Raw genomic sequence first — 27,652 nt, 5'->3', positions numbered from 1 at the left:
GAAGTACAGACCCTTGCCACCGAGTCACAGAACTCTGCCAGTGTTAAAGCAGATTTCCAACTTAAAGTGAATGTGTGTGCAGTTGGCCATCAGAAATTGGTCACTGCAGGTCTGGCCACCCCAGTGTCTCTCCTTGGTTGGTTTCCTTACTCGGAAGGAAGTCAGAGCCTGGCTTCATTAGCTTGTACAAACGGCCAGAGTGAACAGTTACAGTGGGGTAACATTAAACAAGCTAAACTTGTGACTGGAGACAAGGCTTGGTGATTAAGAGGACTGGCTCCTCTTCCAGAGGACCCTGGCTGGATTACTAGCATCCACATGGTGGTTCACAGCTGTCTGTCTAATTCCCATTCCAGGGTGTCTGATGTCTCCTCCGGTACCAGGTGTGCGTGCAGTACACAGACAAACAAATGTGCAGGCAAAATACCTGTACACATAAAATCTTTAGAAAGTTAAATTATAATCTACAATCCTGTTTAGATCATTACTAACAGCAGAAATCCAAAGGTTCTCACTACTTCCTGGTCCACTTTTTAAACTACTACAGAAAACTTTAGTAAAACCAAAGGCTGTGGAGCCCTCTGGACTTTGGACTATGTTGTGACACAAAATGGTTGGAATGGCACCAGATCGCCTTTTCAGTAACCCTAACTGATGCTCTGAGAGTAGTGTGCTGTCAGAACACATTTGGGACCAACTCACTGAAGGCAGTCTTGCTTTCTCACAGAGAAAAGGAAGACACCACAAAGTGGTAATAACTCCAAGGTTTATGTCCTTAGGGATCAACTTCCTCTCTTGGGAAGAGACAAAAACCTTTATAGCAAAGTGGTCACTCAGTGCCTGCTGTGACTTCGACACTGGCCACTGCTGAGCAGGTGCCATTCTATCTGCCACTGTGGAGTTCAAGAACTTAAGTCAATCACCTGTGGTGATTATATAACTAGAAGTCTACAAACCTTGATTTTAAGTTTTAATGTTTATGCTATTAAACAAATTAGACTAATTTCAGTTAAGAATCTTTTTCTCTACAGACCCTGTTATAGTAATGTAAATAAATTTAGAATTGCAGAACCTTTACAAAGACATTTATTAACATTAAACAATTTTATTTAGAATTTCTAAAGAAACAAATTCAAGACAGTTCTTCCAGTAGGTAACAAAATAATCTATTGTTTAAATTCCTTCTCATCAAGATGACTTTATTCCATAACACAGTACATCAGCTGGGCAGGTTTGCTTAACCAGTTGAAATGGTCATGTGCCAGTCACTAGTCTATTGTTTTGTTTGTTTTTGTCTGTAAACACAACTAGGAGAGCCAGGTCATAACTGAATGTGAGATAATTCAGCCCTGAACCTTCAAGAGCAAGTTTGAAATATTACAAGTCTCTGGAACACCTTTTGGTGGCTTCAACAGCTTTTTTAAGGTGTTACCACAAAGTTAGCACTAGGAAAGAACTTTCAGTTTCTATCATAGTGCTCTGTCTTCACCCTGAACTTAAGATACCTTCCTCCTAGAAACCAGAGTGTTCTCACAGCAAGCTTAGTAAGTTAAAAACAGAACAACTAGAGCAGATAATTCTCCCATTAAGGCGCTCTTAAAATTAATGATTAAGGGTCACAGGTAGCAAGTGTCCACATACCCAAGGCCCTGCAACCATACATCAGGAATAGCAAATGCCACAAACTGCAATTTTCATAGTGAAGTTTGTTGAGCAATAATTAAATTCAGCATAAGAAAGTCAAAGGAACATTTGAGACAACATTCCTCGTTCTTTATCCATTTGTTAAGGCATAGGAATTGAGCATGCCAAGGCTTCTGGTACCCTCTAGATCAGTGGTTCTCAACCTTCCTAATGCTGCAACCTTTTAATGCTACTACTCTTAATTGTAATGTAAATATGATATGCAACTTTATGAAAGGATCGTTTGACCCCAAAAGGGGTCTCACTACCCATATGTTGAAAACCACCGCTCTAGATTCTTACATGCTCCTCCTAAAGAGGCACATTTGTTACTAGTCTGTGTCACCGTCCACTATGGAAATGGGTATTTTGGGACTCTGGACGTTATAGAAAAGCCTGGCAGAAGTACTTGAGATTTGCCAGGCTCACTCAGCATGCTGGTTGTGAAAATGTGACTAGTCAAATGCTCTGACGCCTCTTTATTTCTCACGCCTCTGCAAACGAGACAACTATTTTGCTAGATTCTTTGGTAGGACAGCTTTTTTTCTGATTTAGGGAATGAAACTGAACAGCCACATCTCATCCCAGGTTGAATTTTATGACAGACTCCCTACCTGCACACATGCTGAGTTACTACACTGAAAACGTTCACTCTGTCATTCCTCTTTTCGTGCGTACAAATAGGGGGTTGGGGAAGAACAAATGCAATCATTTACTTTTTCAGTCCCATCTTAGGGTCCCCAAAACAAATTTGCTTTTATTTCAGTAAGGAAGAAACAGCTGAAATAAGTGGCCCCAGTTTTACTTTAACTTTGTAGAAAAATGCCCTAAAAGGATCAGAGTGAAGTAAACACACATGGAAATATAAGGCAGGGCAAGACCAGGAGACCACAAACAGCACTTTCCTAAGTTGGGTCAATGCTGTGTACTGTGATTAAGACAAGCAATGGTTTAGACATCAAGCATTAGTGTAATTGACATGTGTAGCTACACCAGGCTTCAGTGAGCTATGCTAACTGCCATGTTTGTTGATGAAATGTAGCTGAGATCATGCAGATCAGAATGTTTATGGAAAAGCTTTAAGTGTGATACAGACGTGCAAGGTCATGGAAGTCTGGGGAAATGTCAAGGCCAGTCTTGTCTGTGTATTTGCACAGACAACTTTTTTTCTTAGCCCCTGGCATTACCTGGAATACAGCAATCACACAGACTGTTTGGCACACAACTTCAAGCTCTCACTCCATGTTGGTCAACGAGGGAAGGTGTGTAGGCATTGGGCCTGTCTGTGGAGTCAGCTCACTAAGCTCACTGATGGCAGTGGTGAGCAGAGCATCCTGAGACACCACGGCTTTGCAAGTAGTGTCTGTAGAACTATTCTCCTGCATGGCAGGCACGTTACCTTGAACTTCCAGTAGGTTGTTAAAATGGCTATTTTCACCAAAAGATAGTAATCTATCTGAAAGTTTCGGTGATGCACATTCATCATCGGGTTGGTCTGTCTTATGTCCTTCATCATTCTTGGGGGAGCCATCTACAATGACAAGGAAAGACTTCCACGGCGTATTCTTATCATGTATCTACAAATAAAACAAAACAAAAGTCACTACATGTGTCTCTAAGTCTCCCAATTTACAGATACTTATTAATAACACATGCATCTTTTTTTTTTTTTTTTTTTTTTTTTGGTTTTTCGAGACAGGGTTTCTCTGTGTAGCTTTGCGCCTTTACTGGAACTCACTTGGTAGTCCAGGCTGGCCTCGAACTCACAGAGATCCGCCTGGCTCTGCCTCCCGAGTGCTGGGATTAAAGGCGTGCGCCACCACCGCCCGGCACACATGCATCTTTTAAAACAACATGCTCTCTTCAGGGCCTGGCAGCGTGGCACACTCTCATTAAACAAAACTATGGCGTATAGGAGGGTCATGCATGAGTCTGAGGTCAGCCTGGACTACAGTGTTAGACTGTCTATCAATCAAAAAGTAAATATTAAGGAGATGAAACAAAAGCTCTCCCTGCCTTTTAAATCTGCTTTCTAGTGAATCACCCCTGCACTAATTACCAAATATCTGCCTGGCACAGCAGCCACTTTAGGGAAGTGTTTGGCATAGACTTGGCAGTAGGGGGCCTTACCCCTTTACCTTATTCCCTGGATGTCACTGCAGGACACCCCCAGAGAGAACCTGCTACCATCTCTGACCCTCTGGACCGGAATAATGACAGGCTTTCAGGGTTAGCAACCTACAGAGCAGAGGGCTTTGTTTTTAAGCAGCCTACCCATCACTTACTGAGGTGTGCCTCCGGAGAGTGGACTTGTCAGTAAATGTCCGTCCACACGCATTGCACATGAATGGTTTCTCGCCTGTGTGGATTCGATGGTGGCGCTGGAGGGCATTTACCTGGGTGAACTGCTTCCCACACTGGTCACAACAATAAGGCCGCTCTCCTGAACACAGAAAGAGAAGGAAACTACTCAATGACCTCTTCAGTCCACTTTATTTAACTCTGGATACACATCTGCATTCCCTGGATAGTCTTGAGCACTCCCCCAAAGGGAAAGCAATATTACAATGACTCAAGGGAGAGACACCTGGCAGAAGCGCCAGTGCACTATAATACTACAATAACCAAGAACTTAAAATTGTACTAAAAATAGGTCAGTTCTGTGTATGCAGCTGACATTGTATCTGTGAAATACAAACCTACTATTCATAGTAATGAACTGTCCTAAATAAACACACACATACATAACATGTGTGTGTGCACATATGTATACTAACATCCATTCTTTATCCCTGTTTGTATCTGGAGGATGCGAATCCATACAAACATCCATAATCAAGCTGTCATACCACAGGAAGCTATGTGCCCTTTCAATAAACACCCCATGCTGCCAACAGACTCTCCCCCATTTGCATACTAAAGTGTTCTCATTTTTCACTTTATCAAAACCACAAACTGGGCCTACCAGGTGGCTCAGTGAGTAACGGCACCTGCCACCAAGCTGGAGCATCTGAGTTCAATCTGTAGGACCCACATGGGGAAAGGCAAGAACCAACTCCCACAAGTTGTCCTCTGGCTTCCACATGTGTCAGGGCACTTAGTCACCCACCACATATTGTACAAAATAAACTTAGTTAAAACAACAACAAATAAATCAGAAACTACAAACTCAAAAGCATGAAAACTAGGTGGGAAGCCAGGCCAGTAACCTCAGCACTTGAGAGGTAGAGGGAGGAGGCTCGGGATTTGAAGGTCATTCTGGGCTACATAACAAGTTCAAGAGCTATGTGAAAATCTACCTCAAAAAAGAAGACAAAAAATAGGGTCCATGAATTAATGTAGTGGCACAGCATTCATATAGCAATAATAAGCCCTAGAGGAGGTAAAAAGGTTTAAAAATACTATCATATGTAATTATACTTTAACTTCAAAAAATCACTTTAAAAATGCTATTATAACAAAGTTTGACCATTTTTGTCTCCTAAAGCTTCTGATTCAGAATGAATTTGAAATGTGCCTCACAGGGTCATGTTCTTAATGCTGTTCACTATTTTGAAGGCTGTGGAATCTTTCTGGAACTGGCTGGAAGTAGAACGTGTATCTTTAGGATTCTACTAGCCTCTGGTTCCAGCTAGCTCTCTCTAGTCTACATAATGTGAGGAACCCCTATAAGCTGCTGCTGCCATGAACCTGGCCATGCTTTTCCCACCATGAGAGAATAAACCCTGGGAAACTGATCCACTATCAGTCATCCCTGGGAAGTTATTATAGTCATAATCACACCAAAGTGACACTCTCCAAGTGATTTGCTAATAAATCTAAAACTTGTGAACTGTTTTCCTTGCCAGACTGAACTCTTCTCTGGTACTATGCAGCCATACCTGTGTGGACTTTAGCATGCTGGTAAAGGGAATTCCGCTGGGCAAAGGTCCGAAAACACACTTCACATTTAAAGGGTTTAGATCCAGTGTGGATTCTATTATGGTGTTTTAAGTACTCCTTAGAAGCAAAACTCTTGCCACATGTCTCACACATAAAAGGCTTTTCACCTACATGAAAAGATGAGACAAAAGTAGAAATAATAGTCATTAAAAACACCCGGAAGAGCTGGTCGTCTCTCTACACCTTGGCAAACAGCATTGGACACTTCTAATTAAACATCAAACATATTACGCCTGCTACTTGCTAAAAGTGGTGACTATCCTAGGAAATCCAAACAGTAATCCAATTGTACTAGTAATCCAATTGTACTAGTAATCCATTGGACTAGACTACAGGACAATTTCAATGACATCTCACTTTTTGTACTTTTAAGTTCTTTGTTTATTCTCCCAACTCACTCATACAGTCAACTGGTGTGCCCCTGGCTTTACAAATATTAAAACATTGGCTTTCATAAAATTTAACACATTAGCAGTCATATATAATGACGAAGTCTAGTTAAGTCTGTGATGTGAGACCGACTCCTCCACAGCTTGCACTGGTGGTCTACATTCCAGCAACACATGGTCCACACCTCATCTGTCAGGACTGTATGTGACCCTGACGCCTGTGTGAGTGCTTAGCTGTAAATAATGTAAGCAAAGGAAGACCTGGGTGAGTGCGTACAGTACACAGTGATAGACTAGGTTCTGTGCCCTATACGGTTTACATCAACATTTCAACCACAGGACTGCAATGCTGAACCAGAATAAAGCCAACTGAAACTGTCCCTCTCATGGTAAACTATCACAATGATTTTTAGAAATAGAGGTAATCTCATATCTAAATATGATTATTTATCATGTATGTATTTGCTCCTGGTTTCTGCCCAGGTTTTCACAGTTGGCACTGACCATGCTTAACTGTTCATTGCTATAGTCAACATTCAAGCACAGATGTGCCCGTGCAATTCAAGAGGCCTTCCTCTGAGGCCATGTCATGAGCTGGGGCATGGATTTCCAGCCCACTGAAACATTTCCTTGAGGTTGGCCCATTGTGTTGTTCCCAGTTCTGTAAGTAAACATAGCAAGAAGAGAGCTGATCACACAGCTTTTCTCAGGTTTTTGGATAATTTCTTTAGGACAGACTCCTGGAAATGGACTAAGAGTTACAACAATAAGAACTGTCTCATACCTCTAGATATCTAAGACCTGTGTGCCCCGTTTTAGCGCCTCATGGCACAGACCATGCCACATGTACAGCACAGTACAGGCAGCAGGTCTATCTGCAATTCTCCCTTACTAGATGGAAAAGCTTCATAACCTGCACTGCTGTGGTGGATGCCAACTTCTAATAAGCAACTGCAATTTTCTTCTATGGCTAGGAAAGACAGTCAATCACAAGAGCGTGGGTATTTACCTGTGTGGCACCTTTTATGATAAATCAGCATGTGGTTCTGAGTGAATCTTGCACCACATTCATCACAGACAAAAGGCCTTTCCCCTGTATGAATTCTGAAAGTACAACATTCAGATGATAACTCAGGGCATATTTCAAAGGTCACTTTGCAATACAATTTCCAATTTCCTCTGTATTGTGTAAAAACCATTTCCTCCAAGACAGCTGAGAAAAATGACTGGTTGGGCAGGTCAAGAGTTCACCATATGCTGGGGGTTGGAGGGTGGTCCACACCTTTAATCCCAGCACTTGGGGGGCAGGCGCAGGTAAATCTCTGATTTTGAGGCCAGCCTGGTATATAGAGCAAGTTCCAGGAAGACCAGGGCTATATAGAAAAACCCCATCACGGGGGGGGGGGGGGAAGCAAACAAACAAAAAAAGAGTTTACCATACATCCCAACACAAATGGAGTTTCTGTGCAAGATCCAATGATTGATATCTCCACTTAGTTCCATATACCAGGGTAGAACCACTGAGCAGCTCCTACATCTCTCCAGGGCCTTATTTATGCTGGGAAGCAGTGGAAGGCAGAGAGTGTGCCTTCACATATTTTAGTATTAAAGGGTATCACTTAATATTTGAAGCTTCCTCATTTGGAATAACCTTAGGAACTTCTGCTGACAAAGTACCATATGACCGAACATTTTACCATCATTTCCTAACACATGACCAGTCAGTCAGTCTAAAGAGAGAAACTGCTCTCAAGCTGCTGAGAACCACACAGGAGTATTTCAGTTACAATCAGCATGGTGTAGCACTCAGCCACGATCTGCTGAGTACATTCCACACAAGTACTTTGAACTCAGGCAAACTGAAAGATGACAGACACCTTGTTCCGTCCCCACAGTCTGTTCTAGGTTGGAAGGCAAAGGTAGAGTACAGTAGAAAATTCAACTGCTTGACTGGTATGAGAACGTATAGACTTAGAAGTATAAAGTGGCCCACGCCTTTGATCCCAGCACTTGCAAGGCAGAGGCAGGCCCATCTCTGAAAATTCAAAGCAAGCATAGTCTATGTAGCCCAGTTCAGACCAACAAGGATGAAACAGTGAGAAACTGCCTAAAACAGTGGTTCTTAACCTTCCTAATGCCGTGACCCTTTAATACAGTTCCTCATATTGCGGTGACCCCCTACCATAAAACTATTTTCATTGCTACTTCATTACTGTAATTTTGCTACTTTTGTGAATTGTAATATAAATATCTGATATGCAACCTCTGTGAAAAAGTTGTTGGACACCCCTCCAAAGGGGTTGTGACTTGTCACAGGTTGAGATCTGCTGGTCTAAAACAACAACAAAGAAAAAACTATAAAGAAAGTTAAATATAAGAACTCACTATCCACCTATAGTCTGAAAACAAATAGAAAGCATTATTCAGAGGCTGAAGAGATGGCTCAGCAGTTAAGAGCACTTGCTGCTATAGCAGAGGACCAGCGCTCAGTTCCCAGCACGCACATGTGGCTCACAACCATTGGTTACTTCAGTTCCAGGGCATCTGACATTTGCCTTCTGACCTCTGAGGGCACCAGGCATTTACATGGTACACGTACAGGCAAAACACCATATACATGAAATAAAAACAAACACATCTTTTTAAAAAAATTAAAAAGTGTTGTCTGACTCTTAGATCCTCATTCTTAGATCAACCAATGAATGGTACTTTCCAAGCCCTAAGAACTAAAAGACCACTAGAGAAGTGCCCTACAGACGACTTATCACCTCGTAGAACTTCACTGGAACTGAGTGAAGAAAAAGCCCAGCTCTTGTTCAAGTACAGAGCACCTGGAGGCACACAGCACCTAGAGTTCTAGATGGCTCTGCTGTGCCAGGGCCTCTATGCTTGGGAGGCAGGGCAAAAGGAGAAGCTGAAGAACCATTTCCCATACTTCCACACCTCCAAAGAGGATTCAAAGTTGCCTCAATTTCCCAAGCCGTAGACGGCACCAGTGGGGAAATGAAGATCAACAGACACAGACATGCTGGTCCAAGTCCTAAAGCCATCTCCAACACGCAGTGCACCTTAGCACTTGGGAACCCACATCCCTGCATGCAGGCCAGCCCTGCTCCACACAGCAATGTTCCCAGGCAGCCGCACCTCATGTGGGTCTTGAGCGCCGAGGGCTGCGAGAACTTGGCCTCACAATTGGTGCAGCCATAGGGCCTGTCACCCGTGTGTGTGCGCTCGTGCAGCCGCAGAGAAGTCTTGGAGCTCAGGCCCTTGCCACACTGGCCACATCGGTGCCGCTCGCCGCCACCCTCATGCACCTGGAGGACATGCCGTTTCACGTCCTTCTTACGCTTGAACTTCTTTGCACACATCTCACATGGGAAGTGGCGCTCACTGCTGTGCACGTGGCGCTGGTGGCTCTTCAGGTTGCAGCGGTTGGCGAAGGTCTGGCCACAAGTGTCACATCGGTACACTACCTCCGTGGTCACACCATAGTGGAGCCTGATATGTTTCAGGAAACTCTTCTCATACAGGAAGGACTTCTCACAGACTGTGCACTGGAAGTTATTCTTCTTCTCCCCATCCTTCCCTTCTTCCTCCTCCTTCATCCCCTCCTGTTTCTGCAGGCCTTCCTCCAGTTCCACACTAGCAGGGCAAGCCTCACTTTTGGAAGCTGGCTCTGTCTCTGTCCTTTCATCGTCTGGGGTTTGGTCCTGGGGACACCTGTCGTTCTCTGCAGCTTCCTCTGCACTTTTCTGCTGTTCTCGGAGCCTTCTTGTATATTTCTTTTTAGGGATTTCCACAAACACCTTTCTTCCAGCCAGCCTCCCACTAGCTCTTCCGATTTTAGGGTAGGGAGGCTTAGCCACATCTTTCTTCTTGTCCAGTTTCTCCTTGCACTTCTTGGACGGCGTTTCTGGCAAAAGGCCATTGTCCAATCTCTCTATGGGATAGTCAGAGGAATCTACAACGCCGTTGGAGTGAGCATCCTCTCCTGGTACACTTGCTTTGGAGCTGGGGGTCACACTCACCTGGGGGCCACTGCTGGCCTCCACTTCCTGAGACTCAGAGAAAGTCTGTAATTCCAAAAGGACTGACTCCAGCATCTGCTTCTTTAGCTGTAAGCATGTTTCAGACAGGTCCAAACACTTTAGCTTTTCAGCCACTTCTAGCATCCGCTGCACTCGATCTTCCTCTACCTGCACCCTGGCAGTATAGACAAACTCCAGAAATGAAGCAAAGTCATCAACCTGAACTTCATTTAAACAGACGTTAGTCTTGGTACTGTCTACACTCTTCTCGTTCAGGAACACTTCCTTAAAAAACTTGCTGGTGGCTGCCAGCACTGCTTTATGGGCCATGAAGTCTTCACGGACACCCTGATACTCTACTCTGACTGTGACATCACACAGATGGCCCAGAAGTCGGAGCTCATGCATCTCATGCAGAAGGTTCAACGGTGAAGATTTTGATTCCAGCAAAACTGTGCTACTTTCCATCTTCATTCCAAGAACAGCTTGGATAACAAAAACAAGAATTAATTAGCTCATGTATGAATAATCCCTGAAAAAAAAAAGGACTTGAAATTATGAGGGTTACATTAGTTCTTGAGAAAATAAATAGTAATTAACAAACCCAACTTTTCTCAAAAAGAAAGATTCAAATAGCAGCTGGATGTGGTAGTGTGATCTTTAACCCCATGTACAATCCAGCATTTAGAAGGCAGAGACAGGGGCTGGAGAGATGGCTCAGCGGTTAAGAGCACTGGCTGTTCTTCCAGAGGTCCTGAGTTCAATTCCCAGCAACCACATGGTGGCTCACAACCATCTGTAATGAGATCTGGTGCTGTGGGATGTTCTGTATGGCAAATGTGTTGCTGATTAGTCAATAAAACACTGATTGGCCGTTGGCTAGGCAGGAAGTATAGGCGGGGCAAGGAGGAGAATAAAGCTGGGAAGTGGAAGGCTGAGTCAGAGAGACACTGCCAGCCGCCACAATGACAAACAGCATGTGAAGATGCCGGTAAGCCACGAGCCACGTGGCAAGGTATAGATTACTAGAAATGGATTAATTTAAGCTATAAGAACAGTTAGCAAGAAGCCTGCCACGGCCATACAGTTTGTAACCAATATAAGTCTCTGTGTTTACTTGGTCAGGTTTGAGCGGCTGTGGGACTGGCAGGTGAGAGAGATTTGTCCTGACTGTGGGCCAGGCAGGAAAACTCAAGCTACAATCTGGTGCCCTCTTTTGGCCTGCAGGCAGAACACTATATACATAATAAATAAATAATCTTTAAAAAAAAAAAAAAGGCAGAGACAGGAAGATCAGCTCAAACCAATCTCAGCTACACAGCAACTCTGAGACTAGCCTGAACTATATATGAGAACCTATCTCAAAACAACAAAAGCAAGCAAACAAACAAAGTACACAGACAGGGCTAGAGAGATGGCTCAGCAGTTAAGAGCACATACTGATCTTGCAGAGGTCCCAAGTTTACTTCTTAGCACTCACATTGGGTGACTCATAACTGCCTCTAACTCTAATTCTAGGGGATTTAACTTCTCAGGCATCTGTATTCACATGCCCATACTCCCAACAAAGAAATATGCACATTATTAAAAACAAAATGAATCTTAAAAAAATAACCTCACACATAGACATAGAGTCAAATTATACTTCATTCTTAGCAGTTTTCTAAAGCTCCTAAATACCTTTCATGAGATAATATTCTTATGAAAACAATACTGGCAAGACTTTCCTCCAATGATAAGCACAAATGATTAGTTTACCTTTAGTGAAACTCATTAAGACAACAATTTGCTTATCAAGCTCATTTTCTAATCTACTCAGAGACATATGCCAAAGATACAGGAAAATTTATGTCTAGTTCTTTGAGCAAGAAACAGTCTTTTGATAATCACTTCTACCACTGAAAACTGTGAGTATTTCCTGGAAAAATAGTTCAAAACCCAATCCTCATTTCCAGTGTCCTTAAGTACCCGGTAAATTGAGTTACTCTCCTGAAATGAAATTCCATAGCTTTTATAAACTGTGTTACCCCGAGCAGGTTAGAGTCTCTCTGAACCTTCACTTCCTCCTCTTGGAAGGCCCTGTTATCCTGAGGCTTTAAGGAGCACAACATACCAAACAGGTCCAGCTGGCCTGACATTTGCCGGCTTGTGGAGGGCTCCCTACATACTTGTAAAGGTACTGATGGCACCTCATCTTACAGGTGACAAGCTAGTAAGATAATTGGTTAACTGGCTGATGGGGTCTTGAACCTAATCCTCATGGCCCTGTCTATGTTTAACTGAAGTTTCTCAACACATCCCTCACCCCAGCCTCACCAAATGAAGGATGCTTCCCCTGCAGTTGCCATATCCCCCAGATCTCTTCTCCTGGACTCTAAAATGCTAGCCCAATTTCACGTTTTCTACTCTGTGGACTCTTCTCAGAAACCTCTGTCCCTGAATCTAACTTCCCTTTCCAGGTTCGATTTGGTTTCCAATTCTCCACTATCCAGGGCACTCCTGCTGATCTCCTTCACCATTGCCTGTCCATCTTATGCAAGGGACCACTACCCACAGTACCCAGTCTCAACCACAGAGAAGATTCTCCTAGGGAGTGCAATTGTTAAAAAATCAGCACCTGTGGAAGGACTGAAGGGGACTTCACAGGAAACACCACATATTGAGGAAGCTTAAGTAAAGGAAATACTGGGGTGAAGGAGACCTGAAGAAGTACTGGTGAGCCGATGCTCTTCAGAGTCCCCATGAAGAGCCCAGGAATATGAAAAAAAAATGTATGCTTATAGCCTATATGCATATTTCTGAGTGTATTATGACGGACAGCCGCTTTGAAAACCCTTTGCCCTGCATTCTCCCAGACAAGGGAAAGGCAATTTAAAGGAACCCACGGACTATGTAAACATTTTGAACTAACACCCTGTAATCAGAGGTCTTAAATCCTGTAGTTGGAGCTCAGGTCAACATTCCTGAGATGAAGCTCAGATGATAACACTCCCTAGACGCTCAGAGGCCAAGATGCTGTGGGTCCCATTTACTTTCTGTCCTGTGTACAACCTTTGACTATAAAAAGAAGCTTATAGCCCTTTCTCTGGGTCACAGAACCAAATAATTTCTAACTAGTTAGAAGTTTTCCCACCGCGGTGTTCTTGAATAAAGTTGCTTAATAAACTTCGGTGGTCTGCTCTTGGTTACTTGTGCGATTCCAGGACCCAACACCCGGTCCCAGCCTGGGGACAAAGGCTACTGACCCCTCTACCTAATGCTCATATGGCCAGTCTAACTTCCTAACACCTTGCCTTGCCTCCTCAAGGGAACTTGAGTTCTTCCAGGAGACCTGGCAGCGACTTCACTATCAATCAAGGAGATTCTGAGCAGATTTCCCCGTTTACCTCCCACGAGGGCAGACACCGGTCAAGTCCCAGCGACTATTTGTGGCCTGGTGACAGCTGTGTTCCACTGTAACTTATTGGCATTCGGCCGCCTCTGGATGGGCCAAGCATCCTCACCAAGGTCGCCAAGTATCTCCGGACTCCCAGGCTAGGCCTCCAGGAGACGCTGCTCTCCGCAGCCTGTCCACCCTACAGGGATCCTGCCTCTCACTCAGGGTATAAAGTAGTATGGGTAGCTGTGGCCTCTCTGACCGCACGCACCACCTTCGTCCCCACTGTGATCCCCCAGAGTCCCAACGACCAAGGATCCTCCAAAGCTTCAGGGAGAAGGAACTCTTGCGGCCAGGACCCAGCCCCTCGTCCCCGACTCCGGCCTCCAGAGCCAAAGGGGTCCAGTCTACCCCTCTCGGTCTGGGTCCCCACAGCCCGCCGTTCCAAGGCACAGCAGGCGGAGGACAACCTGGAAGCCAGACGGTCGACAACACACTCACCTCGCACTCGGTGCCTCCGCCGGGCCCGTATCCAGGACCAGGCCCGCAGGAACAGCGGGCCTCAAAGGTCCACCGATTGGTCGCCACGAGCGCGCCCCGCCCCCTGATGGGCCCCGCCCCCCGCAGGCAAGACAGGCGCTGCGCGCGCACGTCCAGCTGCAGAGGCGGTTCCGGCCGTTGTGTTGCGTGGTCTTACGTGATTTGGGGCAGGGCGACCGGCTGGTAGCTCCGGGATCTGTCACCTGCATTGAGCCAAGGCTGCGCCTGCGCAGAAGACAGCAATGGCGGGGGGCGGGGTGGTGGTGGTGGTGGTGGTGGGCGGTGTTAGTTGGCCAAGTTGGAACAACCTCCCGCCACGTTAAATGCGTTCTTGTCCCGGTCGTTGAACTTTTAGGCCCTCCTGGGTGCCGGGGTGGTCCAGGTCTCGCCATAGGGCTGCGGCCATGCTCGCTGTGGTGTGGTGGAAAGGATGGCTCAGCCTTGTATTCTTTGAATCCTTCCGTCCAAATCCCATCCCCGTGATCTTGTGTGTGTGTGTGTGTGTGTTTTGGTTTTTGTTTAGGCTGTACTGGAACTAGCTCTGTAGACCAGGCTGGCCTCTGCGTCCTGAGTGCTGGGATTAAAGGTGTGTGCCACCACGCCTGACCCATCCTTGGTCTTAAAACTTGGTAATTTGGAAGTCCTGTGTTGTTGGGGGGGGGGGGGGGCTTTTTGGGGTAGCCGGCCACTCAGCTCCCAAATAAGTCACACAGGGAGGCTTATTATTGCTTATGAATACCTGGCCTTAGCTTGGCTTAGTTAGTTGCTAGCCAGCTTTCCTTAACTTATCCTGATTACCTTTTCCCTCTGGGCTTTTCCCGTTCTATTCCTGTATACCTTTCTTTGTTTCTTACTCTGTGGCTGGCCCCTGGAGTCATCCTCCTCCTCTGGCTGCTAGATCTTAGGTCCTTCTTCCCACATTTCTTCCTTCTATTTATAATCTCTGCCTGCCATCCCTGTCTATCCTTTCTCCTGTCTTGCTATTGGCCAGTTCTTTATTTAGACCATCAGGTTTTTTTAGACAGGCATAGTAACACAGCTTCACAGAATTAAACAAATGCAGCACAAACAAAAGTAACACACCTTAAAATAATATTCCCCAACAGTACTGCCTTAGATTTCCAGTTTGTTAAACAGTGATCATGCTTGAGGCTTCCAACCACTGCTAAAGCTTTACCAAGTTGCCTCTGTACTGCTACCAGCCAACAAGACCTCTTCCTGCTGAGAATAGATGGTCTCTGGTCACTCTCTCCCTTTGTTGAGCATTTAGTATAGTGAGATGGTGCTTTTCCTTCTCTTTGAAATGTGTGTAATCCTCTAGAAGACTAACTTCTGTCTGCATACAGATCCTGTCTTTCTCTAGGTTGTGGAAGCTGCCTATTTCAACTAGAAATGCCCACCAGGATTGATAGCTTCTTCAACTTTGCAAATAACTTGCTCTTATTTAAACTAGCCCCTGCTGCAGAGAGGCAATCTAGTTCTTTGAATTAAACCAATTACCTGAAATAAAGGTTCAATTACAAGATAAAATTAGTTTAAACTATGTATGGGAATGCCACTAAATTATATTTGATGATTGTATCTTGAAATATATATGTATAACATGTGTAATAAGCTATAACTGCTTTGCTACACAGAAGAATTAAATCTTGTTTTACAACTCTGTTGGGAACATAAGTAAAACCATTTTGTGTAACTTGGAAACCACTTTCTGTGACTTTGAATAATGTAATACTTGCAAGATGTGTTAAGGAGCCAACCACTAGGCAGTTCCCATGACCAAGCAGGCTTTGATATGTTGGTGAACCAACCCTAAATTGTGAGTCCCTTAATCTTTATAATAGCATGGTATTATAGAAATGTTTTTGTGAATAAATTGAGCTTATTTGAAAGGTAAATCTTGTATGTGTAAAAAAAAAAAAATGGGGCAGAGAAGCGTTTAGACTCTTACCTCATGCTTTATTGGAACACCAAGGGGCTCCAACCTTTTGGGATTAAAGTTGAATGCATTTATAGGGACTGTCAGGCAGGTATATATACACACACATATATGTGGGTAGCTACCAGGAAGTTATAGTGCCCCCCCAAACCCCCCTGTGTGTGTATGTGTGTGTGATTTAATTGGGATCAGGGTGTTTTGTTTTTAAAGTTTTTTTTTTTGTTTTTTTGTTTTTGTTTTATGTATACAGTGTTCTGCCTGCATGCCAGAAGAGGGCACCAGATCTCACATAGATGGTTGTGAGCTACCATGTGGTTGCTAGGAATTAAATTGAACTGGAAGACCCATTAGTGCTCTTAATCTCTCCAGCCCCACAGGGTGGGTTGTTTTTTTTTTTTTTTTTTTTTTTTTTTGATACTCAGGCATATTGTTTCTGCAGGTGGAACTGAAAGGTTAGGCATTGGCCAAGCAATTCTTCATGGCTAGAGGCTATTACTCAGTATAGCCTGACTCCATTTCTCAAGACCTGATGCTATTACCCAACAGTATGAACATCCTAATTGCTGAACTCCTCACAGCCCACCAGCCCTGCTCTTCACAAACTCTTAATGGATTTGTATCTTAGAATACTTTTTTCTAGAAAATACTGACTCCTTACTGTTGGTTTTTACTGCGCTCTTGCCCCAAAGGAAAAGTCACAACATACACGACAGAATCCACTAACAAGAGTTTTATTAAGACAAAGAGAAACGGATAGATGTGATCAGGCCTGTGGAAAGACACGTGCGAGAAGGGGGGGGGGGGCACCCGGACATGGCGATGCCTTATAAAGGCCAGGATGCACCTGCGCACATAGGCCCACACGCAGAGATCACGCAGTCACATCCTCGAGACTACGTGACCGCATAACCATGGGGCGTGGGTCACGCAGGACCTATGACCCGGAAATGACTAGGCAGAGATGACTAAGTGTCCAGCCGGGCATGCACAACCATGCACGACCGTGGGGGTGTGGTGGGAATTTCTATCACTTACACCCACAAAGTTGTTCTAGAAATATGCCTTCCCAGTGAGAAATCACTCTACACACTTAGAGATTAATGAAGGAAAAGCACTTTACGAAAGCACCTGGCCAACTGGGGCTAAGGCCCAAATAAGGGTTGGCACCCAGCAGAAGGTTTTATTGGCTTACATATATGTACTTTAGACTTACACATTTTACATATGCTTTCATCTTTAAATCTCTTTTGGGTTCTGGCCTCAGTTACACTTTGAACAATGTAAACAGAGACAGGAGACTGCAAGTTTGGCTGCTTAGGCAAGCGAGGAGATTTACACAGCAAAGACACAACATTTTGTCAGAATTTTTGTTTGTTTGTTTGTTTGTTTTTTGAGACAGGGTTTCTCCATGTAGTTTTGGTTCCCGTCCTGGATCTCGCTCTGTAGACCAGGTTGGCCTCGAACTCACAGAGATCTGGCTGGCTCTGCCTCCTGCATGCTGGGATTAAAGGCAAGTGCCACCGCCGCCCGACCACATCAGAATTATTTTAAGCATGCCAATTTTGTTGTTTTGTTTTGTTTTTGAACGGTTGCTACCCAGGGTCATCTTGCCCACAGGGCAGAATTGTGTTTTTCCCAATGAGAGCACAGGGGACTTGATGGCAGACCCGCAACTTAATGATGGTGTGACCTTGTGCTTCCCCCTGCCTCTTAGAGGTATGTCTTTGGGGATGGGCCTAATGGCTAGCCAATTGTGGTGAATACACATTTGCATCCTAGCATCCTAAACTTTGTTTCTCTCTAAGAGGCTGAGTTAGCATACTATTTATCTTGTGGGTTATTTGGAGGCAGCTCCTTTAGCTAAATTCCACTTGTGTGACTTAATGTCTCCTATGCAAATCTCTTAGTAAATCCTTTGTAACACCTGAATTTCTTCTACATCAAAGTAATTAAAATCTGAATAAAAGTCTAGTCACCACTTTCATTTTGTGTCTCCCTGACTTGGCTCAGACACCTGCTTTACTCTGCTGACCTCACCTCATTCCCCTTCAATAAGTCATCGCCTTAAACTTTTGTTTTTGTTGTTTTGTTTTGTTCTGTTCCCCCCCCCCCCAACACACACACACACAGGGTTTCTTTGTAGTTTTGGTGCCTGTCCTGAATCTCACTCTGTAGACCAGGCTGGCTTTGAACTCATAGACATCCGCCTGCCCTAAAGGCATGCGCCATCACTGCCCGGCTTAAACTTTTTCTTAAGATTACCTTAGATTTCAGAACTACACATCTGCCCCATACACATCCTTGTGGCAAAGCACTACCCCGAAGCAATGGTAAGACAGCAGGACAGACCTCGAAGAAACTCTGGAAATCAACAACAAATCACCAGCAGATAAAGAATGCTGGAATACAATTCTCATAGAATACAAGTAGAAGAATCCCCTGGAAATGCAGCAGCATACAAGCCACTGCATGCAGTCAAACTGACAGAGTTCAACAGTGTTTGATCCTGCCTAAGTACAAAAAGTGCAATCTCAGCAGTGAGGGGGTTAAAGCCAAGATGGTCATATGTTTCTCTGTGTGTATAAAACTCTCCCTACCTGCTAGTCATCCTAAAGAAGTAAATGGAAGTCAATTATAGTGTGTGTTCACTTCAAGGCGCTTATTTTGGTGAAACTTTGGAAACAATATACACAGTTCTAAGGAGACAAGTGAACAGCAGGTTAGATAATGCGGGTCGTGTTCTGGAATACCCAACAAGCCGGGCCACGACCTCTATGGTGAGCATCCAGGGTTTAGATAGGCCTAGTCTCTCAGCCTGGTGCGGTGCTTTGTCTCTCACTCTGGGAGACTCAGGCAGCTGGGGGCCCAGGCCACGTGGTATGCCGCTGCGTTTCCCAGGGAACAGTCTTGCAATTGGTTTTGGGTGGTCGCAGTGTTGATGCTACACCCTCGGTCCTAAAGGTCGAGTGTGTTACGTCGATCCTATCACGGTTACAAGTGAGAGGCTGTGGCGGTGGTCTGCGGTCCTTTGACATCCCCACCAGGTTGCACAGCCTTTGCTCTAAAACACGGCCACACTGGAGCCTCCACGCAGCACGGAGAGTGGGCGTTGATGAAGGAACCACGCAGCGGTGGAGTGATGTGCGATTACCAGGCTCCAAAATCCTGCCAGTGATGTTACTTTCTAGTGTGTCAATTATGTGTCAGCTCAAGAGTTGAGTTTTAGCCGGGCGGTGGTGGCGCACGCCTTTAATCCCAGCACTCGGGAGGCAGAGCTAGGCGGATCTCTGTGAGTTCGAGGCCAGCCTGGGCTACAGAGTGAGTTCCAGGAAAGGCACAAAGCTATACAGAGAAACCCTGTCTCGAAAAAAAAAAAAAAAAAAAAAAAAAAAGAGTTGAGTTTTAACAGGCCACAAGTCTTTACCTGCTTCAAATTCAAATCATCACTTAAACTATTTCCCCAATACACAACCCGACTTAAGCCATTTCTCATAGGTGCATTTGATAATCACAAATTAAGATAGGTGTGTTTTTGTAAAGCTATCTATTTCCATTACTCATGTCGGACTGTTCTTGCAGATTCCAAAACCCAAACGCTTCATCTCTGGCTTTTTAAACACATTAGAGGACTCATTTTTTTTTTTTTAATTACATTGGGAGAGGATCATATGTTGGGGAGATCAGAGCAACTTGCAGGTGTCCCTTCTCTCCTTCCCACTCTGCTGGCCCCGGCAATTGACTATTAAAATACTAGAAGCCAGTGCCTGAGAAACAGCTTTAATTTTTGATCGATGTTTCTAGAATTTTCACGTCTACTATATATAAATTCATTTTAAATTCACAAATCAATTACCTTATCAGTAATAAGCTGAAAATCGTGCAACACACCTTGAGCGGCTCTTGAGACGTTTGTGATGTTTCTGTTATCCTCCAAGAGTTTGTGCTTTTTCACTACTAAACTCAAATATTTCATAAGAATCTTATCACACAAAAGTCTGCTCCTTCTTTTTTCAGACTGCACAATCATCTCCCTTGTGGCAATATTATAATTTAAAAATAATCTTATTAGTGGACATTTGGAGTTCCCACCATTTTCACTTCACAAAGGATGCCTGTGATAATTACCTCATAGGCCAGGTGTGGTGGCCCAGGCTAATCTCAGCACTTCAATGGAAGAATTTTTTAAAAAGACTGAAAATAAGCAGGAGGAAGAAAATCACGAAGAGCAAAGGCCAACTACACTGAAGACAGAAAAATCACTGACACAAGCTGTTTCTTTGAAAACTCAGTAAAATTGGTAACTCCCTGGGAAGGCAAACATTACTGATGACAGGAAGACACTTTTCTAATACTAAGACCATGGGTGCAGCTGCATGTGCCTGTAGTCCTGGCTATTCCATGGGGAGTCAGGAGGAACATGTGAGCGATGTTGTGAGACCCCTCCATCTTAGAAAACACCACCTCCTGTATTTACTGTTTCTATTCACTGTACTGTGGCCAGCATTAACATGACCCACTGATCAAGGTCTTATGCTGTTTGCTCACAAAAAAATCTTAGTGAGCTGTGGCTGCTTAATCCTGCCTCACAGGTGCTTGGAATATGGTATGTCCTGAGGCTGACCAGATGATGCCTGGGCATAAGATTCCCCCAAGGACTCCATACCCCACACTACCCTGGTTGCCCCAGAGAGGCTGGACCTATGCTACTAGCTTTCTTCTGGCCAGGATCCACCAGAAGAGGATTAACAGTGAGTGTGAAGATGTCACACTTGATCAGGATCAAGTTTGCCCACTTTTAACAAAATTTTACTGTGTGGCTGTTTTGCCTGCATGTGTGTCTGTGTGCCACTTGTGGGCCTAGTGGCCATGGAGTCTGGAAAGGGCATCAGACCTCCTGGAACTGGACTTCCAAACAGCTGTGAAACACTATGTAGATGCTAAGAATTGAACCTGGTTCTCTGGAAGAGCAGCAAGTGCTCTTACCTGCTGAGCCATCCCCAGCCCTTAAGCCTGTCCACTCTGGTCCCCAAAGTCCTGCCCTTCAGTGCCAATCCTAAAGCATTTCTCAGTTCCTTCCAGGGACAGTGACCCCACCTGACCAGGGCATGGGGATGTGAATTAGAGAGATGTCCCTAGAGCCTTGGGAGCTTGAAAATAAGAGTCCAGTTTTGTCATTACTACAACTCCATCACAGCTGAGAACAAAGAAAATTTTGCAAAGAATTAACTAATTTTGCCCTCACTGTTAAATATAAAGGTTATTTTCACACTTTTCCAACAAGGCAGCACCAAAGATGTAAAGCATCTTGTCTTTGTTAAAGCAAAATACAGGTTATAACAGAATCCAGACTTCTCAATTTGGCAGACACCCTAGCCGAGAACCTGAAATACAGACTACAAATGAGGATTTGTGTTTAAAGCAAACTTTGCCTTTAATGCTCTAAAACAAAATGCGGCTGTCACAGAGCAAAAAAGAAGGTAGCTCCTTTCTGAGTACTTTCCCCAGGTTCCCGGGTGCATTCCTCAGTTTTCAGTCTGACAGCAGACAGCCTGGTGGTGAAAGCTGGGTGTGTTTGCCTTTCGTTTATGTGTGAAGTGCATTCTGGTGGGGCAGGGTGGGCAAGGAGAGCAAAAGGAAAGGTGGGTTGATGTGAGGGATGAAGGGGAAACCCTGACAGGGCAGGGTGTAAGGAACAAGAACCTGGAGAACTGAGGTAAAGGGGAGAATTGGAGGACTCTAGCACAAAAAAATGAGGGTTGTGTGTTTGTAAGATGGTTATCGAGCAAAGCTTGTCTTTGAGAACCATGTTAATTCAAATTCAAACATTCCCAGAGTGCCAGGAAATCGGGAACCTTGAGAATATGTCTGTTCCAAGCCCGGAAGGTGAACACTATTCTATTCTTGCTATTTTGGACGGTTATGATAGAGTTTAAAGAACTTAATTCTTTGACTCCAGGGCATTTGTATCAAGGTCTCACCTCTGGTGATAGTCTGTGATATTTAAAGCTCAGCAACATGTCCCTCCAAATCACTAACTTATTCTCCTCCAATCTTCTTCCCTGTGTCTTCCTAAGGGATCATGTTTAGTGTTCATGGATCTTAGTTAATTCATGGTGGAAACCTCACTTTGCTATTTCATACATTTTAGCAGCATCTCAGCTTGAATTTTGAGTCTCATCTTGTCGCCAAGTCTGTAGGACTGGTTGGACTGCTCTAGATGTGGCTTTGGAGTTCTTATTTCATGGGTATGACTGGCCAAGACATAAAGTAGTATAATCATAGGTTAACTAGGGCTACTCTGGCAGTTGTGGTCACCAGAGACCCAGAGTACTTCAAGAGGACTCTACCTCTAGGTCACAGCCAGACTGTCTGGTCACTCCAGATGAAGCCATGACCAGGGGTCTAGCGGCCAGAGAGGAAATGAGGGTTTACTGAAACAAAATTCCCCAGTTCGAACCTTCAGCTTCTGCTTCACTGGCCATAATCTAATCACATGTCAAATCTAGTGATAACTCAGACTGAAAAGTAAGTTTTAGGTGGGTCCTCTGTGTCACAGCTTCTGATGTTCCCTCCCAACCTTGGTGCTTCCAGTTAGGAGCAGCATCCTGCTATCAGCTAACTCTTCACATTTATCATAACTCCCAGCCCAGGTGCTAAGGGCAAAGCCAACTGTCAGGTGAATCATCTTTTTTATAAATCATACATTAAGACAAAGATGCCTTTGAAAAAATAAAATGCCATTGCCCATATCTTATTTGTGGTGGAGGTACTGGCTAGAGATATGGCCCAGGACAGGTAATTCCCAATGTTTTGAGGATTCTAGTGTGGTTAGGGTTACCAACCATAGCTCTGGATTCCCCAAGGTCAGACTGGGGTAGGAGCTCATCCAGGACCCTCCCACCTCTATAGGTGCTTCCTACTATGTTTTCTGCCTTTCACGCTCCTCCATCCTTCTCAAAATTTAGAAACATAAGGCAGAGAAGCAGTATTTATATTATTTATTTGTCAATTTCCAGAAACAAGGTTTCTACTGATTAAGTAGAAAAATAGCAAGTTTACTACTTTTAAAATGCAACCATGACAAACCAGTATATAACCAGGAAAGGGGTTTCTAGGAGTCAAACATCCAGTTTGCAGTGCTGCTGTGACAACAAAAATGAACTGTGTTCTCCACATCCTGAGATCTGAGCTTGGCATTTCTCTGCAGAGCTCGGCTGGAGCCAAGAAGCCTTTCTCACCCCCACTAGCTGGCCCAGTCCTGGAACCGGAAGCAGTCACTTGCTATCTTCCACACTGTGTTATTGGGGGAGGCCTGGGCGGTCAAGATGAAGTTCTGGTTGAAGTCCCGCTGTTTGTTGCCCTCAAATTTCACGCTTCCACAGATCACCACAAGGACTGTGGTCTGGCTTGGTGTAGCTTCATCATGAACAGGTTGGCAGTCTACCACGCTGATTTGGAACTCACTGGAAGGCAACATCTCAAAAAACTCATTCAAGGATTCTTGTCCTGAAACAGCATTTCCATTCCAAACTAAAGTGGCGGTGCCCATGTACAGGCGGGAGAGCAGCCGCCGCCGCTTATCCATGGTAGTGTAGTAGACATTGACAAATTCCTCTGCAGCCCTGCAGGCCTGGTCCACGTAGGTCTTGAAATCTACTGATGCCATCTCTGGCTCTGCTGACAGAGGCCTCCGTCAGAGTGCTTCCTCTATGGGGATCCAGGGACTGTAGGACAGCAAAAATGAAGGGAACACATGTCAATAATCAAAGTCTACTCTGCTCTGATAAAACTTTTCTTTCAAGTTTTGTGTTTTTTTTGTTTTTTTTTTTGTTTTTTTTTTTTTCCAAGACAGGGTTTCTCTGTGTAGCTTTGCGCCTTTCCTGGAACTCACTTGGTAGCCCAGGCTGGCCTCGAACTCACAGAGATCCACCTGGCTCTGCCTCCCGAGTGCTGGGACTAAAGGCGTGCGCCACCAACGCCCGGCTTCTTTCAAGTTTTAATGTTTAAAGTTATATTTGTGTATATGAGGGTTGGTACATGCTATGGCTATTTGAGGTCAGAGGACAACCTGCAAGAGTCTTCTCTGCCCCATGTGGGTCCTAGGGATCAAACTGAGGTTGTTAGGCTTGACAGTAAGCACCTCTACCTATTAACCCATCTGGCCCCAACCCTCCTTTTCTTTTTTTTTTTTTTTTTTGGTTTTTCGAGACAGGGTTTCTCTGTGTAGCTTTGCGCCTTTCCTGGAACTCACTTGGTAGCCCAGGCTGGCCTCAAACTCAGAGATCCACCTACCTCTGCCTCCCCGGAGTGCTGGGATTAAAGGCGTGCGCCACCACCGCCCGGCCCCAACCCTCCTTTTCTATTGGTGACAGAATATTTACATACTGCAACCAGATAACTTTAGGCTCAAACTGTTACCTATTTATTTTAAAGGCGGGGTCTCAATATGTAGTCCTGGCTGGCCTGGAACTGAGAGATTCATTTACCTCTCTCTGTCAAGTGCTGGGATCAAAGGCATTCACCACCAAGCTCAGTAATTGTTGCCTGTTTAATCTTACTAATTCTCAGTTTCCTCATTAAAACACACACACACACACGGAACATGAAAATTAAACTAGACAATACATATCCCGAAGTTTAAGCCAGGAGTCATGGGGCACACTGAGGAAGCTGAGGCAGGTGCGAGCCTGGTCTCAAAAACAACAGAGCAAACCTGTCTTCAAACAACAACTGCAGCTAGAGTTTTCCTGCCTGGCCCACGGTCAGGGCAAATCTCTCTCACCTGCCAGTCCCACAGCCGCTCAGACCTGACCAAGTAAACACAGAGACTTATATTGCTTACAAACTGTATGGCCGTGGCAGGCTTCTTGCTAACTGTTCTTACAGCTTAAATTAATCCATTTCCATTAATCTATACCTTGCCACGTGGCTCGTGGCTCACCGGCATCTTCACATGCTGTTTCTCATCGTGGTGGCTGGCAGTGTCTCTCTGACTCAGCCTTCCACTTCCCAGCTTTATTCTCCTCCTTGTCCTGCCTACACTTCCTGCCTTAGCCAATGGCCAATCAGTGTTTTATTTATTAATCAATCAGCAACACATTTTCCATACAGAACATCCCACAGCAAACAACAAAAAACTTTCCTGAAAGCTTGGAATAGGTGTGGCTCATGCTGAAGAAATAAGTGGTTACTGGCTCAACACAGGCTACCAGAGGGAGAGCAGGTGCCTGTCTGGGAAGACTACAATGAACTAACTGAACAAGGACCCAGAAGATGCACGGAATGGCAGATTACTCAGGAGAGTGGAGGATAGTGATCACCATCCCCGAAAGAAGTAAGCCCAAGATTGACAGGAATTCACATCTTTAGCACTAATGCCCACCATGTAAGACTAGAGGGGCCATAACCATAGCAGAAAGACCCTAGGATTCAAACAGATTCTAAGCGGGGAGGGGGACGGACACAATTTTATTTCTATCATAAAGATTATGGCTCCCTAAAACATTTAAGTTCTAACACATAAACAGCATATTTTTTTTCTGTAACAGATGTGACTGTTTTATTTCTTCTTCTTCTTTTTCTTTTTCTTTTTTTTTTTTTGTTTTTCGAGACAGGATTTCTCTGTGTAGTTTTGTGCCTTTCCTGGAACTCACTTTGGAGACCAGGCTGGCCTCAGAGATCCGCCTGGTTCTGCCTCCTGAGTGCTGGGATTAAAGGGGTGCGCCACCACCGCCCGGCTTGTTTTATTTCTTCTAATTAAAAATTTCCACTTAAAAGAAACCAGTATTGACCAATGTTACTGAAAATAGTAGACATGGTAATTTATATTATTTGTCTATTTCCAGAAATTTTCAGATCTCTACTAAGCTTAGAACTTAGGTAGTGAACAATTCTTTTTCATTTCAAGTACCTTTATTTCATTGAGACAAGGTCTCTCTATGTACTTCTGGAACTTGCTATGTAGACCAGGCTGGCCTAGAATTCAGAGATCCACATGCCTCTGCTGGGACAAAAGGTATGCACCACCATGCCCCACCCACTTTTTATTTATTTTTTAACTATCAGCTTATGAACAATGACTCCACACAGGGCTGGGAGGAAGCTGGTCCTATAGATGAGCAGTTCAGAGTCAGTTTGATATTGCTCTTTCCAATCTCTCCAAGGACCTCAGACTGAAGACTCAACTAACCAATCTGAAGTGATATTTGCTAAGTAATTTAGGAACATGCCCACAATCATCACACAAATGGGTATCACTATAACAACTTTACTAAAGAGGAAGAGGAGTTCGCACACTCTTGGTCGATTCAAAGTCGATTTAGGAAAATCGAGGGGGGTCAGGGCCTTGTTTACTAAGTTCCTAGACTTTTAAAAGTAGGTCTATATGAACACGGCTCCAGGGATGCCGGCTTGGCAATGTCCTCCCAAGTAACCACATTTCTCTCTGCCCAACTAGCTCATCTATACAAACGCTGCTTCCTCTAGACCACGACGCTCCGGGTTGACATTTTCTCCTCTGCTTCCTCCAAACACAATCCAACAATGGTCACGCCCCCCCTCCCCCCAAAGGTGATCACTCCTATTTCTGGTCTTCAGCTACCCACAGAACCTGCTCAGCTCTCCCACATCAAGGGAAAACAGTAAGACCGAAACACAGTAGAGTGAGGCCAGGAGGATGCTCCACGCCGTGGTTCCTAACTCTAGCTTTCTGGAGCTGGACCCCAGGAACGGCAGCCGCGCTCTGGGCCTCAGGTCCAGCCGGGTGTCGCTTCTTATCAAAGCCGCTGGCAGATGGCAGCACGCTCTTCAGAGCCATCCTCCTGCCCCCAAACTGCTGCTCTCCTCCGGGCAGGGCAAACTCACCGCCACCGTTTTGCACAGAAAAAAAGCCTGATGCCCAGCCGTAAAGACACCACGTGGGGGAAAGACAACACCCAGGTCTTACTGAGCCTGAGGGGAGGCAAGGGGTTCCCGGTGCCGCGGCACTGCCCGATGGCCACAGCGCAGTCAGGCAGGGAGGGGCGGCCACCTACCTGCTCCGCCCGGGTCAGCGTCTCCAAGGCGACTCGGTCCCGGGTCCCGCCCCGGCCGCGGTCCCGGGCCAGGGGAGTTACGCTCCTGCCCTCCTCTTCCTCCCAGAGGCTCCGCCTGAGGCGCCGGCGTCCCGAGGCAGGGAACAGTTGGGCGCCCGTAGCGGCTTCCCGCGCGCGGCGTGCTGTGGTCTACGCAGGCGCGAGGGGCCCCCCGTTTCCCAACGGTTCCCGCCTCCGCGCGACGGGCAGCTCCGGGAGCCAGTAAAAAGGCTGGCTCCGCCCAGGTGTGGCTGCAAAGAGGGAGCGGCTTCCGGGGCAGGCACCAACCTAGAAGATCCGGTGGAGGGAGCTCTGATTGGCAGGCGTGATAGGGGGCGGGGTTAAGCGCTCAACTGGGGAAGACTTGGCTCTCGAGAGACCTGCTGCTCCGGCGCATCTGGCTCCCTTCCTCTGTTAGGTTGATTCTTTGTGGAGAGTCGTGAAGCTTCAGGCTTGACGCCACCTAGGGAGATAGCAGCACGGCTGCAGTAAGGCTCTGGACTGAACCTAGTACATAGGACGCCCACTCTATTGAAGCCCGAGTGGAAAGCTAAGTGACAGAGTCCTGTTGAAGTCCGTGGGGTCAAGCATCTTATCTGATCGCGCCCTTTCTTAGGTAAAGCCGCTTAGAGTAGACATTGCAGATGTGCTTATACGAGAGAACCAATTTTAGTCAAGTGAGA

At 45.2% G+C, this 27,652-nt stretch overlaps 2 protein-coding genes across 3 annotated transcripts; both read right to left on the bottom strand.

Moving 5' to 3' along the window:
- Nucleotides 1-1,070: 1,070 nt before the first annotated feature.
- On the bottom strand, nucleotides 1,071-14,047 carry Gzf1 (GDNF inducible zinc finger protein 1). Of its 2 annotated transcripts, none has more exons than XM_059261577.1 (6): nucleotides 13,920-14,047; nucleotides 9,159-10,527; nucleotides 7,024-7,118; nucleotides 5,565-5,732; nucleotides 3,969-4,126; nucleotides 1,071-3,260 (listed from the first exon to the last, which is right to left on the bottom strand). In XM_059261577.1, exons 2-6 carry the CDS (start codon nucleotides 10,514-10,516, stop codon nucleotides 2,919-2,921), a joined length of 2,121 nt encoding a protein of 706 aa, XP_059117560.1. In that variant the 5' UTR covers nucleotides 10,517-10,527; nucleotides 13,920-14,047; the 3' UTR covers nucleotides 1,071-2,918. The 2 variants fall into 2 exon arrangements, with proteins under 2 accessions (XP_059117560.1, XP_059117561.1); XM_059261578.1 differs by lacking the exon at nucleotides 13,920-14,047 and adding an exon at nucleotides 13,830-13,905.
- Nucleotides 14,048-22,880: 8,833 nt separating this feature from the next.
- Nxt1 (nuclear transport factor 2 like export factor 1) lies at nucleotides 22,881-27,126 on the bottom strand. The gene is made up of 2 exons (XM_059259638.1): nucleotides 26,931-27,126; nucleotides 22,881-23,621 (listed from the first exon to the last, which is right to left on the bottom strand). The coding sequence occupies exon 2, from the start codon at nucleotides 23,561-23,563 to the stop codon at nucleotides 23,141-23,143; it is 423 nt and encodes a 140-aa protein (XP_059115621.1). The 5' UTR covers nucleotides 23,564-23,621; nucleotides 26,931-27,126; the 3' UTR covers nucleotides 22,881-23,140.
- Nucleotides 27,127-27,652: the final 526 nt, after the last annotated feature.

Source organism: Peromyscus eremicus, chromosome 4 (assembly GCF_949786415.1).
Source record: "Peromyscus eremicus chromosome 4, PerEre_H2_v1, whole genome shotgun sequence".
Classification (NCBI taxonomy): Eukaryota; Metazoa; Chordata; class Mammalia; order Rodentia; family Cricetidae; genus Peromyscus; species Peromyscus eremicus.
The sequence above is the reverse complement of the archived record's forward strand: the minus strand, read 5'-3'. Positions and strand labels throughout refer to the sequence as shown.

What these genes read in the sequence shown, in the direction of transcription:
- Gzf1 (XM_059261577.1), bottom strand. Translation starts at nt 10,516, where the DNA reads ATGAAGATGGAAAGTAGCACAGTTTTGCTGGAATCAAAATCTTCACCG. An exon ending in GCGCTCAAGACCCACATGAG is followed by an intron (nt 7,119 to 9,158) that starts GTGCGGCTGCCT and finishes TTGTACTTTCAG; the next exon opens with AATTCATACAGGGGAAAGGC. An exon ending in GCATGCTAAAGTCCACACAG is followed by an intron (nt 4,127 to 5,564) that starts GTATGGCTGCAT and finishes TTCTGTGTTCAG; the next exon opens with GAGAGCGGCCTTATTGTTGT.
- Nxt1 (XM_059259638.1), bottom strand. Translation starts at nt 23,563, where the DNA reads ATGGCATCAGTAGATTTCAAGACCTACGTGGACCAGGCCTGCAGGGCT.